Source organism: Canis aureus, chromosome 3 (genome assembly GCF_053574225.1).
Source record: "Canis aureus isolate CA01 chromosome 3, VMU_Caureus_v.1.0, whole genome shotgun sequence".
Taxonomy (NCBI): domain Eukaryota; kingdom Metazoa; phylum Chordata; class Mammalia; order Carnivora; family Canidae; genus Canis; species Canis aureus.
The window spans coordinates 53683578-53710708 of record NC_135613.1 but is presented as its reverse complement, the minus strand read 5'-3'; the positions used below and the strand labels follow the sequence as shown (position 1 = coordinate 53710708).

At 53.1% G+C, this 27131-nt stretch overlaps 1 protein-coding gene across 2 annotated transcripts in view; it reads left to right on the top strand.

Annotated features, from left to right (window-relative positions):
* Nucleotides 1-3195: 3195 nt before the first annotated feature.
* Nucleotides 3196-27131, top strand: part of SHISA6 (shisa family member 6) — a 277698-nt gene continuing 253762 nt past the window's right edge. Inside the window, exons 1-2 of one of the 2 annotated variants that reach the window (XM_077892624.1) lie at nucleotides 3196-3918; nucleotides 26059-26219. In XM_077892624.1, coding sequence (XP_077748750.1) covers nucleotides 3239-3918; nucleotides 26059-26219 — 841 coding nt within the window. In that variant the 5' untranslated portion in view covers nucleotides 3196-3238. The remainder of the gene's footprint in view (nucleotides 3919-26058; nucleotides 26220-27131) is intronic. The other variant, XM_077892622.1, reaches the window with a different exon arrangement.

Here is a 27131-nt window from a genome sequence, read left to right as displayed (position 1 = left end):
TGTGGGGGTGATCTAAGGAACCAAAGCAATTTCCCTTACTCAGTACCACTGATCAAGTCTTTTTTTTTTTTTTTTTTTATCAAGTCTTGTTAGAGTCCCACACGAGGAAGACATGCTTCTACTTATTGCTAGAAGCTGCCAGATGAGGAATCGGCAATTCTAGAATAAAGAAGGGGAGGTGAAAGCTCAGGGAAGAGAAAAGGAAGGAAACGAATTCATTACCCATAGTGGGGCACCCAGGTGGCTCAGTGGGTAAAGCATCTGACTCTTGATTTCAGCTCTGGTTAGGATCTCAGGGTCATGAGATTGAGCCCTGTGTCTGGCTCTGTACTCTGTGGAGAATCTGCTTCTGATTCTCTCTCTCCCTCTCCCTCTGCTCAAGTGCACACTCTCGCCCTCTCTCAAATAAATAAATAAGATCTTTTGAAAAAGATTGCACATTGTATAAAGGCCAAGAATATGTTTTTATGATTTCCAAAAGGATACGCCTACGTTAGGATTCCCAAACGCATATGCTTTTCTTATCTGCTCTCCTGAGCTTGAAGCTCTTGTGCTGAACAACTCTACTTACGGCTCTTAAAGGCACTTCAGCACGTCCACTGCCAGTGCCGTGATGAACCAGCTCTTCTGACCATGCTAGCCATCTCTGCTAATGGGCACCGACTACCAAAAATCTACTTGAGCCTTCTGTCCGATTTTACCTGGATCATCAGAAGAGCTTTCAGATTGCTCTTCTCCCAGGCAATATTCCTTACTCCTGTTGACTCAGAGATCCAGCTAATGTGTAAATCTGACCGTGGCTTCCCCTTGAGTGGAACCCACCAAGAGCTCTCCATCAACTGTAGAATCAATTCAAGTTCTTTGGCAGGAGATACAATGCCCTTCTGCCAGCTTTCTTTGGAAGACTCCCTGGGAATCTATGCTCAATTGCTGAACCTCTGCTCACACCCCCTCCCCCGTACCCCCACGACTCCCTGTCTTTCCGGTTTTGTCTCTGCTGTGAGTGGCCTTCCCCTTTGTTTGCTGGATTAATTCTTAATTATGCATTCAAGGTTCTGCTCATTAACTCACGCAGAAAGCTGCCTTTGACCTTGTCCCTCCCCAGGCTAAGTGAGGAGCCTGACACCTGTGCTCTCGGAGCATTCCGAGCCCATCTTTACATGGGACATGGCCATGGACTTGGAAAACATTTGTTTATGCCTTCGGAGCTCTCTGCAAACTTCCCTCCTCGATGGAGGGGAACTGGCTTACTCATCTTTTACCCGCCACTTGCCACAGTGCCTGGTGGAGTGTAGGCTCTCCACACCTGTTTATTTGACAGAAGCACTGAGAGTGGCAGGTGAGGTGCGGCTGAGAGAATGGGAAGAAGTGCCGAGGAAGAAGGAGGGAAGGCATCTCAGGATCTGCCTCTAGTGTCTGGAATCTGGGGTCCGTGAGTTCCAAGCAGAGCCTCTCTGCCTTTCTGGCACTGGGGAATCCGGGGCTTGGACCCGGCAGGAGTGAGACTTAATGGACAACCTCGGGACAGTCTCTACTGTCCACACTCTGACAACTGCCCCTGCCTTCAAACGGAGCATACTGGCACTTGCAACAAAAGGCCAGGACACACGGGCAGAATTTTGGCAGGGGCCCCTGCTTTCCGTTCTCATTTTCCCCATCTCCTCCGTGGACACATGCCAAAGATGATGATTAGGACTCCCTCTTGGGGTGGCCTCAAGGCTTAGAGTTAGACCCGGGACTCTTCTTTCCATGGATCAGATGAGCAAGCGCACAGGAACACCTCCGTCCCTGCGCCGCCCCCCCCCCCCCCCCCGCCCCGCCTTCCCCTACAGTACAGGAATTTAAAAGCTTAGGGGCTCGGGCAGCTTTTCTAACCCAGTGCTCCGGAAAAAGCTCCGGAAAGAAGCAATCAAAGGTGCCACCCGCCTAAGCCCTGGGGTTGTCTTGTGCCCGCGGGAGTGCGGTTGGCGGGGGTGGGGCGAGGGGGAGAGGAGAGTGCCCGCGGGGAAGAGAGCACAGGCCCAGCTCGCCGGCAGCCCCAGGACCTCGGACCAGCCCCTGGACCCCTGGTCTCAGTTTAGGAACCTGTAGCAATGGGTTTGGCCTTCCCTCCGCTGCGCGCGCCGCCACTAGGGAGAGGCAAAGGCTCGCAGATCCCCGGAGTCCCGCTCCGGCAGCGCAGCGCCCGGGCTTCGGGGCAGGTGGGACCCTGGCCGCGGCCCGCACGGGGCAAAGGCAGCGGAGGCGGGGCCCAGCCGCGCGCGCCGGCTCCAGAGGGGACCCTCCGGCCCGGCCCCCGGCCCCCGGCCCCCGGCCCCCGGTCCCCGCTCCCCTCCGCCGCGGGCTCGCCGTTTCGGTGCAGCGGGGTCCGGGGCTCCGGGGACGCGGAGCTCCAAGTGCGCCGCGGGGGGCGGGGGGCAGCGAAGAGGGGCCCCTCTCCTCCCCCGGGCGCCCGGGCGGGTAACGTGGGCGGCGGCGAGCGGATGCCCTCCCTCCCCTCCCCTCCCCTCCCCTCCCTCCCTCGCCTCGCCGCGCCTCGCCGCCTCCCTCCCCGCGCGGCGCTCCCGCGTGTGCGGGTGTGAGTGCGTGTGTCTCCCTCGCTCCCTCCCGCACGCGCTCCGGCACTAGTGCAGGCGGCCGGCCGGCGGCTCCCGGCTCCCGGCTCCCGGCTCCCGGCTCGCCGCCCCGGCCGCTGCGCTCCGCCCTCCCTCCCTCCCTCCCTCCCGCCGCCGCCGCCGCCGCCGCCTCTGCAGTCGCAGCCGGGCAGGGTGAGTGAGTGAGGGCCGGCCGCCGCGCGCCCCCCCGCAGCCCGCTCCGTCCCGGAGCCAGAGCCAGAGCCAGCCCTCGGCGGGAGCGCGCTGCCGGGCCGCGGGGCCCCTCCGGCCGGGCCGGGCTCCTCGAGGGCTGCGCGCCCCCGCCCCGCCCCGCCCCGCCCCGCCCCGTGACCGGCTCCCCGTCTCGCCCCGCAGGGCCCGCCCGGACGGGACCACGCCGCCGCCGCCGCCGCCGCCCGGAGCCGCGCTTCGGGTCCCGCCTGAGCCGCGCCGCCGCCGGCGGGGGATGGGGCTGCCCGGGAGGCGCGCCGAGCCCGCAGGGGGAGCGCGGAGCCGGCGCGCAGCGTGAGCGCCCCAGCCGCCCGAGCAGCCCGCGCCTCGATGGCGCCATCGCCCCGGCGCCGCTGACCGCCCGCCCGCCGCCTTCGAGCTCGGCCTGCCGCGGAAGCCCGGCCGGCCCCGCCATGGCGCTGCGGCGCCTCCTCCTGCTGCTGCTGCTGCTGCTCTCGCTGGAGTCCCTGCACCTGCTGCCCGGCGCCCGCGCCGCCCGCGCCCGCGCCGCCAACCGGACCCTGAGCGCCGGCGCCGCTGCCGTCGGGGGCCGGCGGCCCGGGGGCGCCCTGGCCCGGGGCGGCCGCGAGCTGAACGGCACCGCCCGGGCGCCCGGCGGCGCGGACGCGGGGGGCCGGCGGGGGCAGCCCGCGGGGGCGGCGGCGGCGGCGGCGGGGGCGGCGGGGGCGGCGGGGGCGGTGGCGGCGGCCAGCGCGGCCGTCACCTACGAGACGTGCTGGGGCTACTACGACGTGAGCGGCCAGTACGACAAGGAGTTCGAGTGCAACAACAGCGAGAGCGGCTACCTGTACTGCTGCGGCACCTGCTACTACCGCTTCTGCTGCAAGAAGCGCCACGAGAAGCTGGACCAGCGCCAGTGCACCAACTACCAGAGCCCGGTGTGGGTGCAGACGCCCAGCACCAAGGTGGTGTCGCCGGGGCCCGAGAACAAGTACGACCCGGAGAAGGACAAGACCAACTTCACCGTCTACATCACCTGCGGGGTGATCGCCTTCGTCATCGTGGCCGGCGTCTTCGCCAAGGTCTCCTATGACAAGGCCCACCGCCCTCCGCGGGAAATGAACATTCACAGGTGAGAGGGCGAGCGAGCGCGCGAGCGGGTCCTGGTGCCCGGTCCCGGTGCCCGGTCCCGGTGCCCGGTCCTGGTGCCCGGCCCCGGCCTCCCGCCACCGCGCCCCTCTTAACGTGCGCGGCCCCCTGTCTCCTCCACACTGGGTACCACCACCTCGCTCTGACTCTCCCTCTAAGACCAGTTTCTCCCTTGCTCCCTTGACTGGCAGCTAAATCCCGGCTTGCTTCTTCTCACCATTTCTTCAGAGTCCAGAACGCGTGCTTTGGTGGTACGGGGGGGATTACCGGGCAAAGTGAGGAGCCGTGGAGTCCATGAAGTTTGAGTCTAAGAATTTTACAAATCCTGTAAGCCCGGATCAGGGGGTAGGGGTGGGGGCCCCGGGCTCGGCTTTCAGGACAAAGTGGGCACTCTGGGGTACGCTCCTCGTAACCTTTGGTGTTTTGAGTCTAAGCGGCACATCTTCTCGGGTGTGGGATGTTGCACAATGTTGGAAGCCTACAGGAGGGAGTACCAAGTGATTTAGCATAAGCTGGATGTTCTCGGTGTGGAACCCGGGGTGATGCAGAAGGGATGCCTCCCGGGTAAGAAGGGGTGGAGATTTATCCATTCCGTGTTGACCAAGGGCAGATGGTGTCTCCTCACTGCCTCCTGCCCGAGTGGGCTGCTTATTTTCCGGCCGAGACTGGAGGACTTGTTCTTTAAAACCCTGTGGGCAGAACTCTCCTCTGAGTTAACATTCTTGCTGTGTTAAGCCTGGTGGGCAGCCTTTTCCCTGCTCACGTTTGGGGGGCGGTGGGGACAGCCTCCTCCCAAAACTTAATGCCGAGAGCTCAAGATATGGTAGCGCCCGGCCCCACCCTGCCTGCCTCCCAGCCCACCACCCCGGCTCCCAGTGAGTCCGGAGGGAAGCCAGAGCCCCAAGAAGAGGAAACCGGCCTCTCCTCACAAGTCAGCAAACGATGCACCCAGGGGAGGCAAAGTTAGCTCTGCTTCCAGTCCCCTCGTGATGATGGATGGCTGGACTTGGTTCAGCAGAGTCTTTCAGGGAACAAATCCTGCCCCGGGACATGTGTCCATTTTTGGCACATGGTGTGGGCACTGCCCTGGTGACCAGGACCCCCCACCCCCTCCCGACCCCTTTCCCCAGACCAGTCCTGCTTCTGAGTGAGCCAAGCAGGCCCCTCCTACCCTGAACTATACACCATAAGCTCGTCTCTACACTCAGCTTATTATCCTTTCGGCCCGAAAGCCTTCTTCCCCTTGCTGCTGTTGGACATTAATCAGCCGTACCTTGATGAAGAGAGAAAAAGGCAGATAGAAATTTCTGGGCATGATTTTTTTTTTTCGTCTTTTGAAGATGTTGAGAAAAGATGATACTCCCTGGCAGGTCTTACTGAGTCAAGCACACGATGTGTGGGTATTTCAGTATTGACATACATATTTGAGGGTCAGAACTGGGTGTTTCCAAAAGCAGACCCGTTTATAATCCACACCTGCTGGGCACCTGGCTGGCTCAGTGGTTGAGCATCTGCCTTCAGCTCACGGTGTGATCCCGGGGTCCTGGGATCGCCCCCACTCTTATCGGGCTCCCCGCAGGGAGCCTGCTTCTCTTCCTCTGCCTTTGTCTCTGCCTCTCTCTCTGTGCCTCTCATGAAAAAATACAATCTTTAAAAAAAATAATCCTCACCCACTACCCCAAGGTACCACTGGGCCCCATCCCACCCCATCTTATCCTGAAGGATGAGATTCTGTGCCTGGCTGGTCCTGGGCACTGATGGAGGAATTGTGACAAATGGTGTGCGCTCAGCCCCGTGTCTCCTTTGGGTCTGGTCTGGTGAAGGGTTCTCCCTCTTGGCTCACCTTGCAAAGCAGAGAAGGAATAGCCAGTGGGGAAAGCACCTTCCTGAAGCAGATGTACCTGGTCCTTATCCCTCCTCTGCTTACCTCCAGGCCCAGAGCCTTGTTCCTCTTCACTTTCTCCTGGTCTCCCATTCCCCCCCCATCCCCAGCTCTGGCCACTATGTGACCTCCCGCTGGTTGATTCCCACAAACCTTTCTCTTGGCTTCTTTCTTCTCTGAGCCTTTGTCTTCTTAGACTGAGCCCCGCAGCCCCCACCCCCCCTGCCCTGATCTTGCCACCTCCTACTAAATGTATTCCTCATCACCTGGCAGGATACTGATGGGCTCTGAATGCTGTCCCTGGCCTGTTCTACTGGCTCTTGACCCTGGAGATGTCATGGTCCCTCTGAGTGTTTTTGCCCCCCTCTGTATCACCGTGACCCCTCCCCCAAATCCAAACTAGGGTGACTCATTTGTGTACAGGTGTGTGGCTCAGTGACTGGTGTTGGCTTTTGGAGCAGTTTCTCCTCGGGGCCGGGGAAGGAAGCGATCCATGGATGGGGGATGAGTTCAGCTTTAGGCCAGGATGTAAATATGGGATGTTTCTCCCTCAAATTCACCTCCTGATTTTATTCAGTTCACAGCTTCTCTTCCAACAGCTGTAGCATTGCCTGCTCAGTGCTTTGGAAACCGTCACGCTGGTGCTTGTTAGGTAGGGGACGACGCCTGACTCTGTTTGGGGGAAGGGGACAGAGCATGAGCCGCCGTCCCTCGAGGACACTCCACGAGTGACCTTGGGGCAGGGGAGGGCACCTCCTCATCCAGCTTTGGATGACTCAGGCACAACAGCATCCCATCCTGACTTTTCCCCTCCCAGGCTGCTCCCCAACTCTCCTGGGTGTGTTACCACCACTGGTCTTACTTGGCTCCCACCTCAGAGGTCACACAGCTTGCCATTCTAGGCAGTGTTTGGTGCAGATGGTCCCATTGGGAACCCGAGTAGGAAAAAGAGAAGAGATAAATAGTCCCACCTAATGAGTTTTCCCCAGGAGGAGAGTGGGGAAAAGAAAGGATGGACCCTCTCCAGGGGTCACGGAGGAAGTGGGACGTGCGTTAGGTTCCATGTGCCTTGAAATAGTTCAGCAGAGACGTTTCCTTTCTGAAAAGGTGAAGGATTTTTTTTTTTTTTTTTTCCAACGTGTGATCCTCTCTCTGGAGATGGTAGTTGGGCAGGCAGAGGCCGGGGCCGAGGGAGGAGAGATGCTTCATTGAAGGGGATGTTTGTGTTAGGGTTGGCAGGGGTGAGGAGGAAGGAGGCTGCTGCCCTGAGATCAGCCATCTGCCTCCGCCTATGTCCCCAGGCTGGTCAGCCCTGCGCCTGCCCATGGCACACATTCCTTAGAGCTGGGCTTCCTTTTGCTGCTCTGGCCCCCGCAGGGAAGAGCAGATTTAGTCTTTTCCAGAAGTGATTAGACCTTGCCATCCTGTTTCTATAGGAGAAGCCAGTGTCCGTAGGGGAGACTCTCTGCTCTCTGGTGATTCGACCATATGAGCAGAGTCACATCAGCTGGACCCCAGGGAGGAGGAAGAGATGGCCAGAGGAGACCAAAGGGACCAGAGGCCGAGCCGTGCTCTGGATCTGGGGAGCCCCTGGGCGTGGGGGGGCCCACCTTTGCCAGCCGGGGCCCCGTTTCCCACCCGGATCTCGACCTCACCTTCCCCCAGTCACCTTCCCGGTGCTGAGACTCAATTGAGAAACCACAGGCATGCACCGAGTTTAATGCTTCGTGAGCGCTTTTTGTGGTGCTTCCTGGGGCTGTTTGTTCCATGAGGGGCTGTCCATCTTCTCCCAGGAAACGGCCCCGAATGAGCTGTCTCCCATTCAAACCATTCAAACCTCCTTCCTCCTCCTCACCTAGAGTTGATTCATTAGTGTCCTGGAGATGAGCATCTCCAAGCAAGAAACTCTGGCTTTTTTTTTTTTTTTTTTTTTGATCTTTTATGAAATGGCTACTTAGCTGATGGGGCGGGAAACTATTAGGGTGTTGTAGGTGTAGGCGGTACAGCCAGGGATGCCCTGGGTCCTCCCGCGGTACAGGGATGGGGGGGATGGAGGAATTTAGGGTGGGGGTGGGGGTGGGGGTCATGCTCAGGGTTTCAGGCAGAGGAACCTCAGCAGATGTTACCAGGAAAAAGTGTCAGGAGGTGACCCTACAACCATTAGGAGGGCCCTTTGTCTTTAGGCTCCTCTGCTTCTTTCCAGAGGAATCAAGAGAACACTTTGTTCCACTTTTCCCCCTCTTAGAAATTAATGGCAAACCCAAAGAGGCCTGTTTTGTGCTCACAGACCACATCAACTTCAAGAGCAGGACCCCTTTGCTGGCGGATCTCGTGAATTCTCTTCCTAGGTTCCCAGGCAAGAACTGTCACATCATCCCCAGACACTCCCATTTTTTGAGGCACTGTGAGCTCACTGTAATGAATCTAAACAGAGAGTCAACTTTTTTTTTTTTTTTTTACTTCAAATAGAGCAGTTGGAAGGACAGGGGAAAAAAACGTCTTGCCTTGGAGCGAAGGTCTTGAGCCTTGCGTGTTTTCTATTGCCTTGGAAGGGAAAAAAAATGCACGTAGGGAAAGGAGTGAAATTGTAGAAGAATTTAAGGAGGCTCCTGGATGAGGGGCTAGAGAACGACACCAGGAAGATAGAGGCAAAGACAAGGGAGGAAGGTAATGGGATGAGAAGCAGATGTGCCCAGGTCCTGGGCTACATGCAAATGCCTTCATTGCACAGATGAGCCCCACTCACCTGCCGTGGGCAAGGTATGCCTCAAACCAAATCCCTAAAGCCTTTCAGGTGGATGTTACCTTGGACACAGGAGGCCAGCAGAGCTCATTCTTGATTTAGCAGCTCAGCCGTGCAAACTACTCTTTAGAAATCTGGCACTTTGATAGTCCTGCCTGGGCCGTCGCTTGCTGCCTTTGTGTCCTCTCCCATCCCGCCCCAGCCCAGAAGGCATGCACCCGTGTCTGTGTTCACCACCCACAGCCCCACCCCAGGCTCAGAGCGCATTCCTTAGGAGGAATCTGCTGCCAACATACCGAGAGATTCCCCACAGCGCTAGGCTGCTGAGACACAGGTGGAGAAAAGTCCAATTCACTGTTTTCAACCTGTTTTAATAAGAGATCAGATTGATTCTGCAGTTGATTCAGATCAGTTGTGCAGGAGGCAGTGGTTCAGACAGCCGAAGACGGGAGCTGATGGAAAGCGGTTAATTCACCAGCCCTGGGCAGACATGCCCGAGGAGGATCCAGAATAGAAGGGAGCTGCACCTAAGCAGGTTTCAGCCTTTCCCCTCTCACTGCCTGACTTCTCCGGGACCCAGTGGGATGGATCGCCCTTAGATCTTCACTTTTCTGGCCGCCTTTCCAAAAGTGAGTGAGAATCCCCATGGCAGGCTGGAAAGCACACCCAGCCGCTGGCCATGGGACGTCGCCGCTCACCTCCCTCCTTGGCCCCCGCGCCCCGTGCAGCATGCTGCATAATCCATTTTTTTAAATTACAGTGAATTCAGGCGCATTGTGTCTTACTTAACGATACTGGTTCTATCCCTTGAAGACGTCCACCCTGTTGAACCACAAAATTGCCTTCTGAGCTTGTGGGTAAAGTGTCTCAGATTGGCAATGTGGAAGGGGCTCTGATGGATTCTATTAGAGCCTGGGTTAAATTTGTTTTTAAAATATCTTCTGATGTGAATCCCCACCTACCACCCCTTCAACATTTCACTGTCTTGGGAAACTCCAGCCCATTATTTTTCCCTGAGTCACATTTCTGACCTCATGTTTCTAGAAGGTAGTGCGGATGGGGAAGACGGCTTGATGCAAGGGTTTTTACCCACAAGCCCTCAGAGGCTCTCTGACCCTCGGCTTATTTCACCCCTGTTCAGGATAGATTGCACATGTACCCCCAGCCTCCCACCCCCGGTCTAGTCTTCTTTTATCTCTAGAAGTAAAACCAAAACATCCTGAAAACGCAGAGTAACACAGTTGACCCTTGAATAACACGGGTCTGAACTGCGCGTGTCTACCTTTATGCAGATTTATTTTTTCAGTTTTATTCTACCTTTTGTTTTTTTAAGTAGGCTCTGTGCTTGACGTGGGGCTCAGACTCACAAGCCTGAGATCAAGAGTCACATGCTTTCCCAACTGAGCCAGCCATGCGCCCTGAGATGTTTCTTTCAATAAATAAAGTGCAGAACAGTAAACGTAAACAGTAAACAGTAAACGTTCTTAACGTTTTCTTCTCTTCGGCTTACTTTATTGTTAGAATACAGCATATGTGACACATAACGTGCAGAGTACGGGTTGGCTGCGGTGTTGTTGGTAAGGCTCCTGATCAGCAGGAGGCTCTTAGTAGTTAAGTTTTTGGGGAGTCAAAAATTATCCTTGGATTTTCACCTGCATGGGGAGGGGGTTGTTGCCCCGCCCCCCACCGCTTCGTTCATGGGTCAACCATTCTTTTTACTATTTTGTAGTCAGGGTAATTGTAGAATTTTTGTCATGGGCAAACCATGTAGTCTCACTTCCTGACTTTATAGGTGAGGCGATGCCCAGGGAGGCCAGATCACAATGCCAGGGGTCCCCAGCTAGCAGGTGGTGAGCTAGACCTCGAAGCCCTTGAGGAAACAGGGGTGAAAGGTTTGGAGGGGCAGAGGCTGCATCCTGGGCCCATGCATGCTTCTGCCGGTGTGCAGCGAGCACCTACAATGGCTTTACACACCCGTTTCTTAGTCGCCGCCAGATAACTTCCAGATGTTGAGAGATGAGAGTGATAGCCTTCTCCCCTTTCTTGCTTCCCTACATTATTTGGATCATTCCTCATTCAGTTCAACCATCCCCTAAAAGCATTTCTCTGCCGATCCTCTTCGCAGTTTCCTCCATGTCCCTTTGCAGAGGGGCACCAACCTGATCTAAGCACGATCCTTTAGTGAGATCTGAGTGACACAGCCCATCGAAGCAGGGGGATGCGGTGCAAGCTCGAAAGTTGTGAACCACAGCAATGGACCACCCAGTAAAACCACGGGCAGACCTCTGTAATTCAGGATATGGTCTCTGGATGCTTTCTGTCCATCCCGGAGATGGAGGGGTGGAAGGGGATGCTGACATCTACCAGGTTCAATGAGTCTCAGGTTTGCTAGAAACCACCAGAGACCTCCAGGCACCCCATGGCCCAGTGGGTGGGGGCAGGGGGATTTCACGTTTGTCCTCCAGGATGGCTCCCTCTGACATTCCCCCTTCTCTGCACTGGACCATGCTCCCCCAGGGACAGGGTGAGTACAAGGTGAGGGGTCTAGAGAAGGATGGCTAATGAAGCTGGAAATTCAGGTCCCATCGTTCTATGGGACTCATCCCTATGGTATGCAACTTGGGGCCTGTGTCCTGCAATGTACCTGATTGTAACTCTGAAAGAACCAGGACATGTACGTATCCTAATGTGTCCTCCTTCTGAACAGTCACCTTGGGAGGCCCTGTGCTGACTCTTCTCCAGAAAATGTGGCCATTGTTCCCCTCCTAGAAGTGTTCTCAGAGCCCGTGGCATGTCATTCTGACTGTAATGGTACATATTTTTATCCTCTTAGGGGTAGATCTGATTCTTGTAAGTGGCGATAAGTCACGGGGCTGGGGACGATGAATGGACTCGGTGATCGGCCAGTTATTCGCAGAGAGAACGAGTGCCTCCAGTAATGAGAGCTGCTCTCCTAGGAGCCGCGTCAGCTGTCCCCAGAGGCTGAGCCCAGAAGAGGCGTTCCAGTAACCGGCGGCCGGCCCTGCACAAGCCGAGCCCGGCTTGCCACGGTGGCCACTTTGCAGGGACCACCCTGTACGTGGAGGGATATAACCAGCCTCGACAAAATCAGCCACATGTCCTGTCGGGGTGTCGGGGCAGACAGTGGAGGAGCTGCTCCAAGAAAGGAGTCGAATGAGCCAGAAAGAGTTCAAATAACTGCCCAGAAAGGGAGAGAAAGAAAGAAAAAGAAAGAATGTCCCACATTTGTTCACCAGATAAGCAGACAGATAGCTCAATTTAGATACCTAATTTGATTCTGAGGGTAGAAGGACCCAGTTTCTTGGGGATGCATGCGGCCGAGCGTGGGGTCAGAGCTGGAGCTGCATCTCGGCCTCCCTCCGGTGCATGTGGATGCCATCACCTCTGCAGTCTGGCTTTCACGTGAGGTCCCCATTGGGGCCAGCCAGCCATCAATGAGGCAGAAATGTTTGCACGCGCAGGGAGGTGGGGAGCTTCCAGTGAGCGTGGTCCGTGTGTTTACTGTGTCCCTAGACCCCCCCCCCCACCAAGAGTGCACTTATTGTACCAGATTGATCACAGAAGTGGAGTGAGCATGGGGTGGGCTGATTTTAGGGGCAGGTGATAAGGGGCCACTGGTGCTGTTTGTCACTAAATTTTCCTTGATGTAGTTGGAGAAGCAGCCACTGTGCTGCTGTAGCGGGGGCTGGCATTGCTCTTCTCCATCAGGAGCTGACAGGTGGTGGCACCCCCACTACGTGGGCTGGGACACAGCCTCTGGCCCCTGCAGACACCAAATGGACACTTGGGAGGAGTCAGCTCGGCTCTGTGGCTGGGAATCCCCCTTCTTGTGCTCAAAGGTCGGGATCGGGGGAGACCTGTTTCCCAGATGCTTACACAGCCCTGTTTCCTGTGCACCTGCAGAGAGCTGGCGCCAAGGAGGGCCAGAGGCCTCAGAGGAGGCCTCAAGGTCACGTGGATGAAGCAAAGGAGGTGGTAGGGAGAGGCTCGGGAGCGCTCCCGTCTCCAGGGCTTGCTCTGTGCCCAGAGCCCTGCCGTGTACTCGACAGACTCTCCCACTGCATCTTTCCTTTACCCTCAAGGGAGAGATGCCCATTGAACAGACGAGGGCATCAACTCAGAGAGACTTAGTAACTTCCCCAAGGTCACACAGCTAGAACATCACCAGCCTCCATCTCCTTTGGGGGCCAGTCAAGCTCTCGCCTTCCCAGATGTAACCGGGTCAGTGATGCTCAGGTTCCCTGAGAAAACAAAGACCCCTCTGCCCCATGCCCTGGCACGCGTTGCCACGGTGAGAAATGGGGGTGCCTGCTGCCCTGCAGACCAGGGTACCGCAGAACCGGGCTGGTGGCCTCGCTCACAGTGCCTGCAGGGCATGAAGCCACCAGGGTGGTGCAAAGGCTTGTTGTCAAGAATGGATTCTGTTGGCCGAGGATGGGGAGGGCAGCGTGAAGAAAAGGTGGAAACGCGAAAGCAAAGCAAAACACCCTGATTCCAGGGGCGAAACAACAAAAACAACAAACCTTGACAGTATTGGCAGATCCCTGGGGCAACTCTGCACAGAGTCCCAGCTCCAGAGTCATAGAGGTGCCAGGGAGAAGTGATCTGGGGGCGTGAGGATGGACCTCGGGCCATTCCCAGTTTTAATTACTGAGACCTCCAGCTCCCGAAGAGCTCCATTTATCGCCACCCCCCTCCCCGCACGGGGGCACACAGAGCTCCCGCCAGCTCACTGGTGCTTCCTAATTCTTCAGTCTTTCCAAAGGATTTCTCTTGTTTCTTGTGACCTCGGGGCCTCTGTCCTGAAAGGCAGTCTCCAAGGAAGGCTTCCCAGGGAACCCTCAGCACCCCTGGACTTTACTCCCAAGCTTCTGTCGTCCTGATCAGTGGTGGCGGTCACGGCCATGGTGGGGGTCAGTGGCAGGGCTCGCACACCCTGGCCTGCGGCACCGGGGCAGTGTCCCTGATTGAGAAGGGCACTCACTTTTTTTTTTTTTTGTTTTAAAGATTTTATTTATTTATTCATGAGAGATGCAGAGAGAGAGAGAGAGAGAGAGAGAGAGGCAGAGATACAGGCAGAGGGAAAGGCAGGTTCCCTGTGGGACTTGATCCCAGGACTTCGGGATCGCGACCTGAGCCAAAGGCAGATGCTCAACTGCTGAGCCACCCAGGTGGCCCAGAGAGGGGCACTCACCTGATGGAGGGGGTTGTGGGAGCAACTTCCTTGGCTTGCTACAGGGAGGGGGCTGATTCCTGGGCGCCCTTTCCAGTCCCTACCCTCGCTCAGACCCACACTGCTCAAAGGAACAGGAGAATCCTTGGTCCTCCTTGCCCAGGGCCACCGTCCCCACCTGGAGACCCTGGAGGCCAAGTCCCAGCCCGGCCCTAGGCGGCTACAGCCTTGGCCCTGCTCCCCAGCGCTTGGGAGAGGAGTCGCTGCTTTCTGCAGCCTTCCCAAACACTCATTATTCCTTGCTTTTTTGGCATTTGGTCTCGTGTACTGTTCCTATTAGCTCCAGCATTAAAGTCTCATTACTTAGGACATCTGTCCTCTGGACACATTTGTGGCTCCCTGAGCCAAATGTCCTCTTCTGGGAAGTACACTTTCCACCATGCCCCCTCTTCCTCTTCGATCTTCCTTCGATCTTGCTGCCCCAGCAAGGAGGGATTTGAACCCAAGAGGTCTCGTAGGGGGAGGAGGAGCGGCTGTTCATTCTAAGTGGTGTGTGTTCCAGAGCCTACCTGTCCCCTCCCTGTGGAGGTCTTGGGAACGCAGACCCTTGCTGTCACCCCTGGGCGGTTGGGCAGGAACAGGTGCCGATCCCCACCTCTGGGGACCCTGTGGCCGCTCCGGGTCTGGTGGAAGAATCAAGATCCCAGCCACCCTGTGAGACTAGCAACTCTCTCTCTGTGCACTCTCTCTCTCTTTTTTGGACTGCATCTCGAGAGAAGTTTGTTTGAACTTTCCCTGGGCCATGATCCCCCTTCCTGAGACTTGGGACTGGGGTGGCTCTTGATGCTCTGGGCAATCACACGGCTTCTTTGTTTTCAGATAATCAGCAGCCAGCACCTTGCCCACCTCTATGCCAGCACCTTCCCCCCTCCAGCCTCAAGCATTCCTGAAGGAAACCGGGTCTCTAGCAGAGGATCTGTCGGCTTTTCTCTCTCCCTCTTTCAAGTCCCATCATTAAAATGTTTCTTCTCTGCTCCTCTTGGTGTCTTTGTCCACTGTTGCTTGTTTCTCCCATCTGTCCTCCTTTTGATCCTTCCTCACTTCTGTTGGGTTGTGTTCCTTTGCTCTCTCCCTCTGGCTCTCTCCTTCCTGAAGTTGTCCTGCTGTAACTTCATTAAACTGCATCGATTCAGACTCTGCTAATTCCGAATTTACCCAAATCGGACCTGGGTGAGGTTGTTTTTCTTTCCTCTGTCGGATAAAAATCTGTGATGAACAGATTAATGGCCCAGACAAGACTGCAAAGATTGCGCAGGGCGCGTATACCATGCGGAAGGACAGATTTTTCCAGCAGGCTCTTCCATAGACGATTGGCATGCTAATTACAAATCATTCTTATCTATTCAATGAAGTAGCTCTCCAACGATCAATTTCTGTTTTTTTTTTTTTTTTTTTTCCCCTAGCCTAGTTTGTAATCCTGCAATGGCCCGGGAAGCAGTAAAAATGCATTTCCTTTAGAGTGTTTTACAGTTTCCACTCCTGTTTCATTGATTGGGATTAGCCTGCCCCCATTTCTGCTGAGTTGGTGATGCTTGACCATTAGGCTGCTTTGAAGTCCCTTTTAAATACCCTTGGGGGGCTACTGCTAATTGCCCCTCTTGTTTTCTTGTTTCTATTTGGAACTTTTCTCTCTCTTTGGGTTTTGAGAATTTTGTTATAGACCATGGCACAACCCAAAAGGTTCACCACCTTTCCCTCTTGCTGCAGCATGAGCAGCTGGACACCAGGGCCTGAGGCCGACTTCAGGGTTTTCCTGGGAGCTGAGATAAGAGGCAGAATCACTTCCAGTCCTCATGATCTTGAGTGATTCCCTTGGGTGACTCCCTTGGGTGACTCCCTTGGGTGACCCTCGTGGTTTCTGCTTTGGTCCGTTAGCCTGGCTGTGGGATGGGGGGCTGTCAGGTTGTGGAGGTGTGTTCTTCTCCATCCCTATTCTGATTTCAGCATCCCTTGGTGGGTGCGCTCATGCAAGCCGTGAGTGTACATCTGCACCTTCAAATACAACAGCTTTGGGTGAAAATGCATTTTCCTGACACTCTCCTGTCAGGTAAGAATGCTATCTGCAAACGGCTTCCTGTGATTGCTTGCTTTTAGCATCTTAAACTCACAGAATCTCTCGGGTGGGAGGGACTTGGGGGTGTTTTAGTTCTCCTCCTCCCATACATGTGCATTGAGAGAGCTGGGCCTCCCTCTATTCCTGGAAGCGGTCTATCAGGTTCTTAGGAACTCTTGTTACTTCTTATGGAGAGCCAGCATTGACTTCCTGGCATGAGGCATATCCAGTGGGGCAACCCCTAGGAAATGTATCTTTCTGGAAGACAAAGAAGACTTCTCTATGAAGATGGCAGTACACACCCCCTTCCCCCAGTCTTCCTTTTTCTTGGGTAAACATCCCTAGTTAGGAGTCCGCTCTTCCTGGGACATGGATTCAAGTGTTTGTGCCTGTATGGTGAAGGTGGTTCACATAGAAGTAGGCTTGTAATTCTCTAACACAACCCCAAGTGACATTTCCAAGAGCAGCAACGTGAACCTCATTCAAGGGCCTTGTGAACATCTGAAGACTGCTTTTGGGGAATTGGTTGGTCTCCAGTGCTAGGCACACGTCCATCTCTTCGACCACAGTGTCAGGACGACATGTGTGTTTGCTTGTTTTGTTCACACCTGTATTTTATGCCTAGAGTAGTGCCTGGCACAGAGTGGGTGCTCAGTTAATGTGGTTGATCCAGTGAATGGCTTAAGTAATTAAAATGGAGAGGACGCTAGGTGGTCTTTTTGCATACCCCACTCTTCTGCTGGTTGTGTTGGTGTGAAGGTACTTGAGCTTGGAGATACCAATAATGTTTATAATTCCTTTTTTTTTTTAAGAAGAAAGGAAGGAAGGAAGGAAAAAGAAGGAAAGAAAGAAACAGGCAAGTAGGAAGAATGAAGAACAAAACCCCAGCTGAATCCTTGGCAGAAAATGTTGCCCTGGCTAGTGTCATGTGTTTTGCTCTTTCATGCCCCGGCTGGAATCCTGATTGGTTTTGTTCATGATGTGAGTCTCCTTGCTTTTCAGTGGTACTCTCTCTCGAAGCTTCCTGGCAGTCTAGCAGAAGCACAGTTTGTGATGGCCTTGGAGAGAGGAACAGACACTCTCTTTGCGCTTGGCTCTCAGAGTCCACGTTGAGGGTTCAGGGAAAACTGCTGTGTGACCAGATGCATTCCTGTCCTTAGGCCCGAGTGGACAATATGGGATGTGGGTGGTCCCTTCCAGGATGACCCGTGGCCATAGTGTGCCATGTGGCTCGCTCCTCATACCCCGAGTTTTGCCCATCTGGTATCATAGAATCAGCCCTCTGGGATGCCCCTCTTTCCACCCACACTTCTGTTGTGGTCCTAAAGCCCAAGCCTGGGCAGACACAAGGAGGTTGTTATAGTGTTCATTGGTTGCCAGGTTCTGTTCTAAGTGCTCTACGAATATTACCTCGTTTAATCTCTGTAATAACTCTAAGAGGTAGACATTATTTTTGGCCTTATTATTTAAGCTCTATTTTTTTCAAAGAGAGAATCATGGGGCCCTTAAGCAGATAGCTGGTGATTGCCAGCGTACGAAGTGGCCAGCACTACCCCCTAACCCAGGCCACTCTGGCTCCTGAATCCCCAGGTTCAACCACGAGGCTATCCCACCTTTATTTTGCCTCAGCTACACATTTATTTTTTATTTTATTTTTTTAAAATATTTTATTTATTTATTCATGATAGTCACAGAGAGAGAGAGAGGCAGAGACACAGGCAGAGGGAGAAGCAGGCTCCATGCAGGGAGCCCGACGTGGGATTCGATCCCGAGTCTCCAGGATCGCGCCCTGGGCCAAAGGCAGGCGCCAAACCGCTGCGCCACCCAGGGATCCCTGCCTCAGCTACACATTTAGGTCTGTGCCTATGGCACGTCAAGAAAACGACATCAGAAAAACAATAACAAAAAACCAGTGGCAGGTACGTTTGTGAACTTGCCTGTCACTTGGCTGCCCAAGTGGCTCTGCTTGGGCACACATCTCGGGAACGTTTTTGTTTGCCCAACTCGAAGTGGTAGCTGTACCTGACCCACCCAGGCCTTTGATTTGTGCTCAGATGATCCAGATGCTTCTGGAAAAGTCTAAGCTCAATGTTGATGCTACCCAGTTTCGCACTCCGGGGTAAATCTGCACATGATTCACGAGGCCAGGAGTGGTGCGCGTTGGGGAGATGCCCTGAAGGGTGAATGGGGGCCCCAGAGGAGGCACAGCCATGCTCTGCCCGTCTCGTGGCTGGCCGGCATGCCACAGCCCTAGGACAGGTGCCCATCGAGCAACTTGCCCTGCTTGCCTGCAGCACAGAGCAGCCGGGGCCGAGCCTCCCCTCCCTGGGTCCCGCGATGTTTATTGGCCACGCTGAATTCCGATTGTGCCCAGGACAACTCAGACCCCCAGAACAGCTCAGTGCAGATGCACAAACATTGTTACCGCAACAAAGGAGATGTCCACACCCATTTGGAGCCTCTCTGTATGAGGAGAGCGGTCTTGTGCACACACAAAGCCAGCAGCTGTGTTTTCCAAGTGGACTGTGAGAGAACCAGGGATAAGCACTAAATTAAGCCATTCTCCTTGGTCCGTGTTTATTAAAAATATATTCACTTCAATTGTCCGCAGTGCACATCTCGCAGAATAAAGGCGCCCCGACTGACCAGTAAACAGGTAGGAGGATGTGGTCAAAGAGGACGCTAGCTTCCCAGGGTGTCAGTGTCCAGCAAAAGCTCTATTATCTGGGACTCAGAAAACCAGAATATTCTATTTAACTGGAATAGAATGTCTGCATTCTGCTGCTAGGAGAAATACAAAAGTAGCCATCAGAGATTTACTTAAAGAGAGAGAGAAAAAAAAAGAAAACCTGAAAAAAACAACCTTCCTTGGTTTGTCCTGCAGCTTGTACACAAATAACTCCATTTCCTAGAATAATCTACATTTTGCTTAATGTTCTCCAAAGAGAACTAAAGATTAGAATGGTGGCCCTCTCATGGAAGAAAGTTGCATTCTTTAAAAAAAATTAATTATATTCAGTATATTCTACTTAATTAGGCAGGAATGCTTTTAGAAAATTCTTCAAGATCAAGAGTGTTCTCATTAGTCCTGAGGAATAAGAACATTAACCAGAATAGCTTATTCATCGAATAGTTTATCTGTTTGGTCTTATATCATACCTACCCAACAGCAGAAATGCTTTTCTGCTCCTCCCAGAAAGAGAAAGGGCAGGGTTAGGGGTCGAAGCCAGCCAGCTTGCCTTCCCTTGACACAGAAAAAGAACTTCCTGGATGCTGGGTGAATCTCCTATGTCCTATCCGTGGCATTTCTGTGGCTTGGAGCTCCCCAGATGGAAAGTCTACCAAGTTCGGGGACAGAGTGCTGGATAGAAGTCAAGGGTTTGGTAGAGCAAGACTGTGGCCCCGAGCAGAGCAGGGGGCTAAGGAAGTGCGTTGGTGTTCAGCTCAGGACTTCGCGGGACAAAACAGTTGCCTGCTAAAAATGTAAAAACGTTCCAAGCTGCTAATGTCAATGACCTTCTCTGGAGGGTCACAAGAAATAGGTAGCTGAGCGGGAGCTGGCTTCCCTTTGGGCAGATTTTTGCACTAAATATTGAACACTCTCTAAAACCTTGTGTTCAGAGACCGTTGGTTGGAGGGACGAGTGAATGGATGCATGGATCACCTGGTGGTGTAGAGGCAACCTCTGCCTCTTAACCAACCCATCTGTGAAATCTGGATTTACCACTTACTAGTCATGTGCCTTTGGGCGATAGAGCGAACCTTGCAAGATCTTAGTTTTCTCATCAGCGAACTGTGGCTCTGAATAGCGTCTACCAAGTCATGTCATTTTGAGGATCATCTGGTACAGTGCATGATGGGGGAGGTTAGCCCTGGTGTCTGGCCCATAGTAATTGCTCAATAAATGATAGCAGTCAATTTCCGGAGTCTTTCCTTTCCTGCTTAATTATTTCCTAAGCAGGCAAGATGAGAAAGCAGAGGTGTGAAGAAGGTCTTATTTTTTCCCCATCAAGGGGAATCACATCACCTTTTTAGAAAGATTCCATGTCTATTGGATGCAAGGTGGTAGCACATCAAAATGTGGCTGGGCCTGGTCCCTGGTGTGCAGATAATGCAACACTTCAGAGACGTTCAAACACACTTCCATTTCCTTGGGCTCACTGACAGTATTAACCGAGGCTTTAAGCAGATAAATAATCAGCTTTGACCTGAATCCCTTATTTACCGACTCTTTTTCTCTGTGCCCAAATGTGCCCAAATGTTTTTCTCTGTGCCCATTTGCTGCATTGGCAACCCCGGCTGGAGAGGCCAGGAGGACTCCCCTGTGGAGGTGGACCATGCATGGGGACGTGAGATGAATGTAAGTGGCAGCCCCCATGAGCAGAAAGACCCCTGGGCCCGGGTCTGAATTTCTCTTCAGTCCTGTTCCGGTCACGGAATCCACAGGAGCCTCAGTTTCTTTGTTAAACATTGGGGTGGTGGTAACCGCAGAGGGTTTCTGTGGGTGTCACAGTGGAAAGGCAGGTGAGCACATCTAGAACCTGGTTAGTGCCGCACAGGTGCCAGGGGATGTCTCTGTGAGGCCGATGGGTAAGACCCAGACGGTGGCTACTGGGGACCCCTGAAGGTCCCCGGCCCAATTATTCTTGACGACCGCTTTCCCTACTCCCATTTGCTGCCCAATTAATTTCCTCGCCCCTGCTCGCCACACGTCCGCAAAAGCCAAGGAATCCGTGTGCCAAAGGGAGCAGTGGACCAAGGCTGTGACGCAGGCAGTTCAGGCAAAAAGTGAGCTTTTGTTAGACATACCCAGATCTGGCTCACTGGGGGCAGGGAGGCAGGGAGGCCCAGGATGATTCGCAAGATTCTCCAAATGCCTTTAAAAAAATTTTTTTAAAATTATTTTTATTAAGTAAGCTCTTGGCTCAACATGGGGCTCGAACTCATGATGCTCATATCAGGAGTTGCATGCTCCATCGACTGAGTCAGTCAGGCACCAACCCCCCCTCCTCCTTGCAAGATTCTTCAGGTTCTTTATTCACAAGAGACAGAGAGAGGCAGAGACACAGGCAGAGGGAGAAGCAGGCTCCCTGTGGGGAGCCTGATGTGAGACTCGATCTCAGGACTCTGGGATCACACCCTGAGCTGAAGGCAGATGCTCAACAGCTGAACCACCCAGGCATCCCAGATTCTTCAGGTTCTTAAATGTGATGCTTGCTGGGGGGGTAGAGGGCAGGGAGGGCAGGTGGGGTTGGCCCTTGGCTGGGAAGCCCCTCTGTCCTCACCTGCCTGGCCCTGTCCTGTCCCCCACCCCTCAGTGCCTCCTTCTGGCCCTCCCCCTCCTCCCTCACCTTCTGAGTCATTTCAGAATGCTTTCTCTGAATTTCTCTTTGTTTTTCACCTTGCCTTTTGCTCCCTCTACCTACTCATGCCTGCTTGGTCCCCTTGTCTCTGTGTCCCTTTCTTGGCCTCCCCCTCAGTCTCCCCCTCAGCCTTCCCTTCCGTCCCTGCCTCTCTGTGGCTCTGAGTCCCTGCCTTCCTCTCTCCACCTGTCTGCCTTCCCTCCTCTGGTCTATCCCCTCTTCTACATCGGCCAAGGTCTGTCTGTCTCCCCCTTCCCCCCCAAGACCTGGAAGCGGCCGCCCACTCTCTGGCAAGCCCCACCCCCCTGGTCCTCAGTGACCGATTTTCTCTCTCCCGCCGTTGGAAAGTAGCTCAGGCCCTAACCCATTTCCTGGGGCGCATCCAGATTAATTAGGTGAGATGGGGATCGCACGTTGCAGAACCGGAATAATATTTATCAAGCACCCTGGGGAGAAGGGGATGGAAGATGAAGAGGAGAGAGGAATGGGAGCAAGGAGGGAGGTCATGAGCCGAGGGGCTGAGGGAAAGGGGGTGTGAGGGGGGCTGCCAGAGGGTGCCACTCCCAAGGATGCCACCTGGGAATTCAGGCCACCTCTCCTGTCGCCAGGGAAGGGGGACTGGGAGCATGTCCCTGGCTACCGTGCTCTTCCTGAGGACAACACAGGGCAGCCCCCCCCCCCCCCCCCAGATGGCCTCTGTCTTCAAGAACGCCTCTAGCGCATCCCAACCCCACTTGGCTGTGCTGCTCAGCTCAGCCCATCCAAGCGGGCATCTGGAAAGGATACGGGGCAGATTGCCATCCTCAGGAGGCAATCGCTATACCTGATTAAAACTCCTTGTCCAGCCACAGGCCAGACCGAAGCACACTAGTATCTCCCCAGCCTGATGGTCTTCAGAAAAGCATCTTCCCTCCACCCCTGAGTCTCCAGAGCCCATGTCCCTCAGAGCTTCTCAGGGGATGGGCATCAAGAGCGCCCCCATCCTGCAAGAGGGGAACTCTGTTCTAGAATCTCTGCTGCATACTCCTTGGCTTGCAAACTGAGGGGCAGATCTCCCCTGAAATTGCCATGCACACTGTTGGTGTGGACCATGGGGATAGGTGCTGAAACGCTACAAAAGTGGTATCAGGGCTGGTCTTCACTCGGCCCTGTGCTTATGTAACATGGATGGGTTGTGTGCCAAGGCCTCAGGGTACAGTGAGGGCCCCAGCAGATAGGCCCACTCCTTGGGGACCTTCCTTTCGGCATCTCTGACTTCACTGTGCCCCAGAGCCCAGCCCCGTGTTTGATCCTGGTATGAGCTGCTCAGTAGACCTCTGTAGAGTTGATCACATTGAACCTTAATCAAGGCCTGGCTTCACCTCGTGGTGCACACAGGTATCTCAAGGTTTCTTAACCTCACCACTGGTGGGCCAGGTAATTTTTGGTTGTGGGGGGGCTGGCCTGTGTATTGTGGGATGTTTAGTAGCACCCTTGGCTCACCAGAAGCCAAGAGCGCTTCCCTCCTCAGCTGTGACTGCCAAAAATGTCTCTGGATTTTGCCAAATCCCCCCGTTCCTTCATGAGCAAAATCACCGTGGAGAAGTGCAGATGGAAACTCAGTCTTGGCCTCCCCAAAGCACTAGACTTAACCTCAAGACCCCTTCCTCCTTCACAGGCAGCAGAGAGTCTTTATAAAAACTCAAGAGGCAAGAAACAGAAAAATAATATATACTCTTTTTTTTTTTGTAATTGGAGTTTTATTGAAATATATTGCACCTACCGTAAAATTTCATCCTTAAATTTTAGAGTGTACAATTCGATGCTTTTTGTACATTCCCCAGGTTGTCTAGCTATCCTTTGAGAACATGTTCATCTCCCTGAGAAGAAACCCCCCGTATCTATTAGCAAACACTCTTGACTTTCCCCTCTCCCAGCCCCTGCTCATCACAAGTCTACTTTGTCTCCATGGATTTGCCTAATCTGGACATTTTCTGTAAATAGAATTCTATAACATGTGGTCTCTGGTGACTGGCTTCTTTCACTTAGCATGATGTTTTTAAGGCATCTGTCGGTACTGCATTGCCTTTTAAGGCTGAATAAATAACTCATTGTGTGAGTATTCCACATTTTGTTTATCTGCTCATCAGTCCGTCCATGGACATTGGGCTGTTCCCACCTTCTGGCGATTATTGGTCATGCTGCTAGGAACCTTCATGAATAGGTTTTGTGTAGACATGTCTTTTCATTTCTGTTGGGTCTATACCTAGGAGTAGAATTGCTGGTCTGTAGAGTGACTCCATGTTTGACCTTTTGAGGGACCACCCAACTGTTCATCAGTAGTGCATGGGAGGCTTCCATTTCTCCACCAGCACCATTTTACATTCCGACCAGCAGTAAATGAAGGCTCCCATATCTCCATCGTCTTACCAACTTTTGGTATTTTCCGATTTCCTGGTGATATCTCTACTGGCGGGTGCGAACGGGTGCCTCATTGTGGTTTTGATTTGCAGTTCCCTGATGACTCATGCTGCTGAGCTGCTTTTCACATGCACCTTCTTTGGAGAAGAAATATCTTCTCTGTCCTTCGTCCGTTTTTAAATTGGGCTGTTTGTTGTCTTTTATTGTTGAGTTGTAAGAGTTCTTTATATATTCTGGGTATAAGTCGTCTCTCAGACATCTGATTTACAAACATTTTCTCCCATTTTCTTGGTGGTTGTGTCACATTTTCCCAATGGTACCCTGTGATGCAGACAAGTTTTTAATTTTGGCCAAGTCCAGTATTTCCACTTTCTTCTTTGCTTGCTCATGTTTTTGGTGTCACATGTATGAAACCTGAGGCCAAACCTGAGGTCAAAACAAAGCAAAGATCAAACCTGAGGTCACAAAGATTTACTTCTATATTTTCTTCTAAGAGTGTATAGGTTCAGCTCTAATATGATCCACTTTGAGTTAATATTTGCATATGGTGTGAACTTTGGGTCCGACTTCATTCTTTTGCACGTGGCTAGCCACTTGTCCCAGTACCATTTGTAGGGGAAACGGCTCTTTCCCCATTGAGTGATCCTGGCAACCTTGTTGAAAATCAATTGACCATAGATGTACAAGTTTATTTCTGGGCTCTCAGTTCTATTCCATTGGCCTATATTTCTGTTATAACTTTTAAGCTCCCTGTTTTCTTACCATGGGAACATGGTAGGAAAGTGTCTTTGATAACCGGAGGAACGAAGAACTCAAGACAACTTGCATGGATATGTGGTGAAGGAAATATAGGAAATATTTATAACATTTTGGAATGAGAACAGATCTAATTAGGAGGGTCATGTTAGTTTAAACCCTTTGTTTAGCTGTTGGGGGAGAAAAGATTGAATTTGGATTTTAGAGAGTAGCAGATCTGCCCAAAGTTTAACAGCTCATTTGGGATTAGAACCCAAATCTCTTGACCTTTTCGGGCGGTGCATGCTTCTCATGCACGCACTCTGAATCTCAGATCCCTGACCCGGATCCCGGGTCTGCCTGAACCTCCTTCACCAACCTCCCGAGCTTCTGTGTTTTCCCTCCCTGCTCGCTACACCCCAATGAACAGGGTGGGGGTGCTGACATGTGTCTGTTCCTCCTGTTAAAGCCTGAGAGAAGAGACGCCAGCCAGGGGAAAGCGTTTGGAACATCTGAAATTGCTATATAAATGCCAGTAAATGATAAGATTGCCAGGTTGATGCTCTTCTCCTCGGAAGGTTCAGCATGTCAGAGGCAGCATAATGGAAGGCAACAATTTACTCTCAGACATGCTTTTAAACAGCTGTGGTTGTTGCTTTGCAAGGGGGCAGAGTGCTGAGTGCTGGAGTCCTGGGGTGAATGAAGCCGGGGGGTGGGCCGAGCTGGCTCGGGGAGGCCCGGAGGCAGCTGGTGCCTTGCCTGCATCTCAGGGACACCCCGAGTAGATGGAAGAGTCCCTTCCCTGCTTGCACAAGACAGGGATGCACCCAGAAGTAGGGACCTGGCCCTGAGATGGCCTTCCTTCTCTGGATGGTGGTCTCGTGTAGCTTATCCACACTCACCTTGGCTGCCTCAGACTGTCCCTGCTTGTCTCTGTTTCCCATCAACAGTGGCCACCCCCACCAGGTCACGGCATCTCCCACAGAGCGATTCCTGTTTGAAACCAGGTGGGGGAGCGATTTTTGCCTAAATTGTAAGCTCTCAAGTGATGGGAACTGTGTGTGTATTTTCCTCTCTGTGTTTGTAATCGTCGCCTCTTCTCAGCTCCAGTGATGGTCACGGTCCTCGCCCTCCACGTGGTCATGTAGTTACTGTGGTATCTGCATGTCCTGTCTTTGTAGTTCCATTGCGCCTTCCTCTGATGGTGGGAGCTGTGTGTTGGATCCCCAGTACACAGGATGGGTCACCTGGTGGGTGTTTTTCAAAGAGGGTGATTGTCCCTGTGTTATTAGTCACCTGCTGCTGGAGGCAAGGCTACCGATGCCAGCCCTTCGCTGTGGAGGCATGGTGCTATCCAGCTGTGCACATATCTGCCCAGTGTAGGGGGGTGTTTGGGTAGCCACTATTTTGAAAGAGTTCATGTGAAATAAATTGAAGACAGAAACCATAATCACCACCCTTTAGTGCTTGTACCCCCAGAGATGGCAACCTCTACTCTGCATCCCACCACCCCTCCATACCCCCTCCCAGGACCAGCACCAGATGAAGCTATGGCTACTGAGAACAGAATGTTGTGCCTGCATCTCCTCTTCTGGCTCTGTACATCAAAAGACCCACGAAAGTAAGCCAACTCTCTCTGTCGTTGTGTACACCTGCTCTGTGAATCTCACTGTGTGATCTCTTCTTTGTTTAGGGCTCTGGCTGACATCTTAAGACAACAGGGACCAATCCCCATAGCACACTGTGAAAGAGAAACTATCTCGGCTATCAATACCTCTCCCAAAGAGAACACACCGGTCAGATCGTCCTCCAAAAACCACTACACCCCTGTGCGTACGGCCAAGCAGACTCCAGGTAAGTGAGCGCCGATCAGCTTGCGTCTTTGTTGGGGCGTGGGGGCTGGTGAGAGGTTTTGGTGATATTTTGCTCTGGTGGGCCAGGGGAGCGCTGCACTGTGCCGTGGGAAGACTTGAGTGGGCAGGTGGGCATGTGGACGAGTCTGAGGACTGGTCTCCTGGGGGAGGGCCTGACATCAGATAGACCGTGCCATTGACTGTCCTGGCTGGAGGAGAGCTGACGATTCAGGGCATCTTGATTCGTGGTTGAGTGAGTGGCTGGCATACTGTCTTACCTGAAAGGAAGCTGTCTTACCTGAAAGGAAGCGGGCGTTGTGGAGTGTCATCACCCACTTGTCCATGTGGTGGGGGGAAGGGTTAATTTGCCCAGGACTCCAGCTATGTGATGAAAAATTGCTGCCATCAGTTGTAGAGATTCCAGCTTTTGGGATCTCAGGACGTACTTCCCAAGGGTAGGGATTATATCTGTATTATAGGGTGACCTTGGCCTGTGCTCTGTAGATCCCCTGGGTAGGATGATGAGTGCCTGGATTCTAGCGGTCATCATGATGACCTCATGAAAGAAACTAAGCAGGGTGTCTTTTTCTTACCGTATGGATCAATAAATGAAGTCCAGTGAAATTTAGTGACTTGGGCAAAAATCAGTAAGATGTTAATAATAATAAAAACATCAGCGATACAGTAATATAGCTCATGTTTATTTGGGTCTTGCTCTGTGCCAAGGGACATGCCGAACATTTCACGTGTATTTCCTTACTTATTCTTCACAGCAGTCTTAAAAGTACTTCTGTTGTCCCCATTTCGTAAGAGGAACCGAAAGGTTCTATAATATTCCCAAGGACACATAAGAAGAAAAGACAGCCAGAATCCAGACCAAGACATAGAGGTTCCAACAGTCAGTACTAGAAAA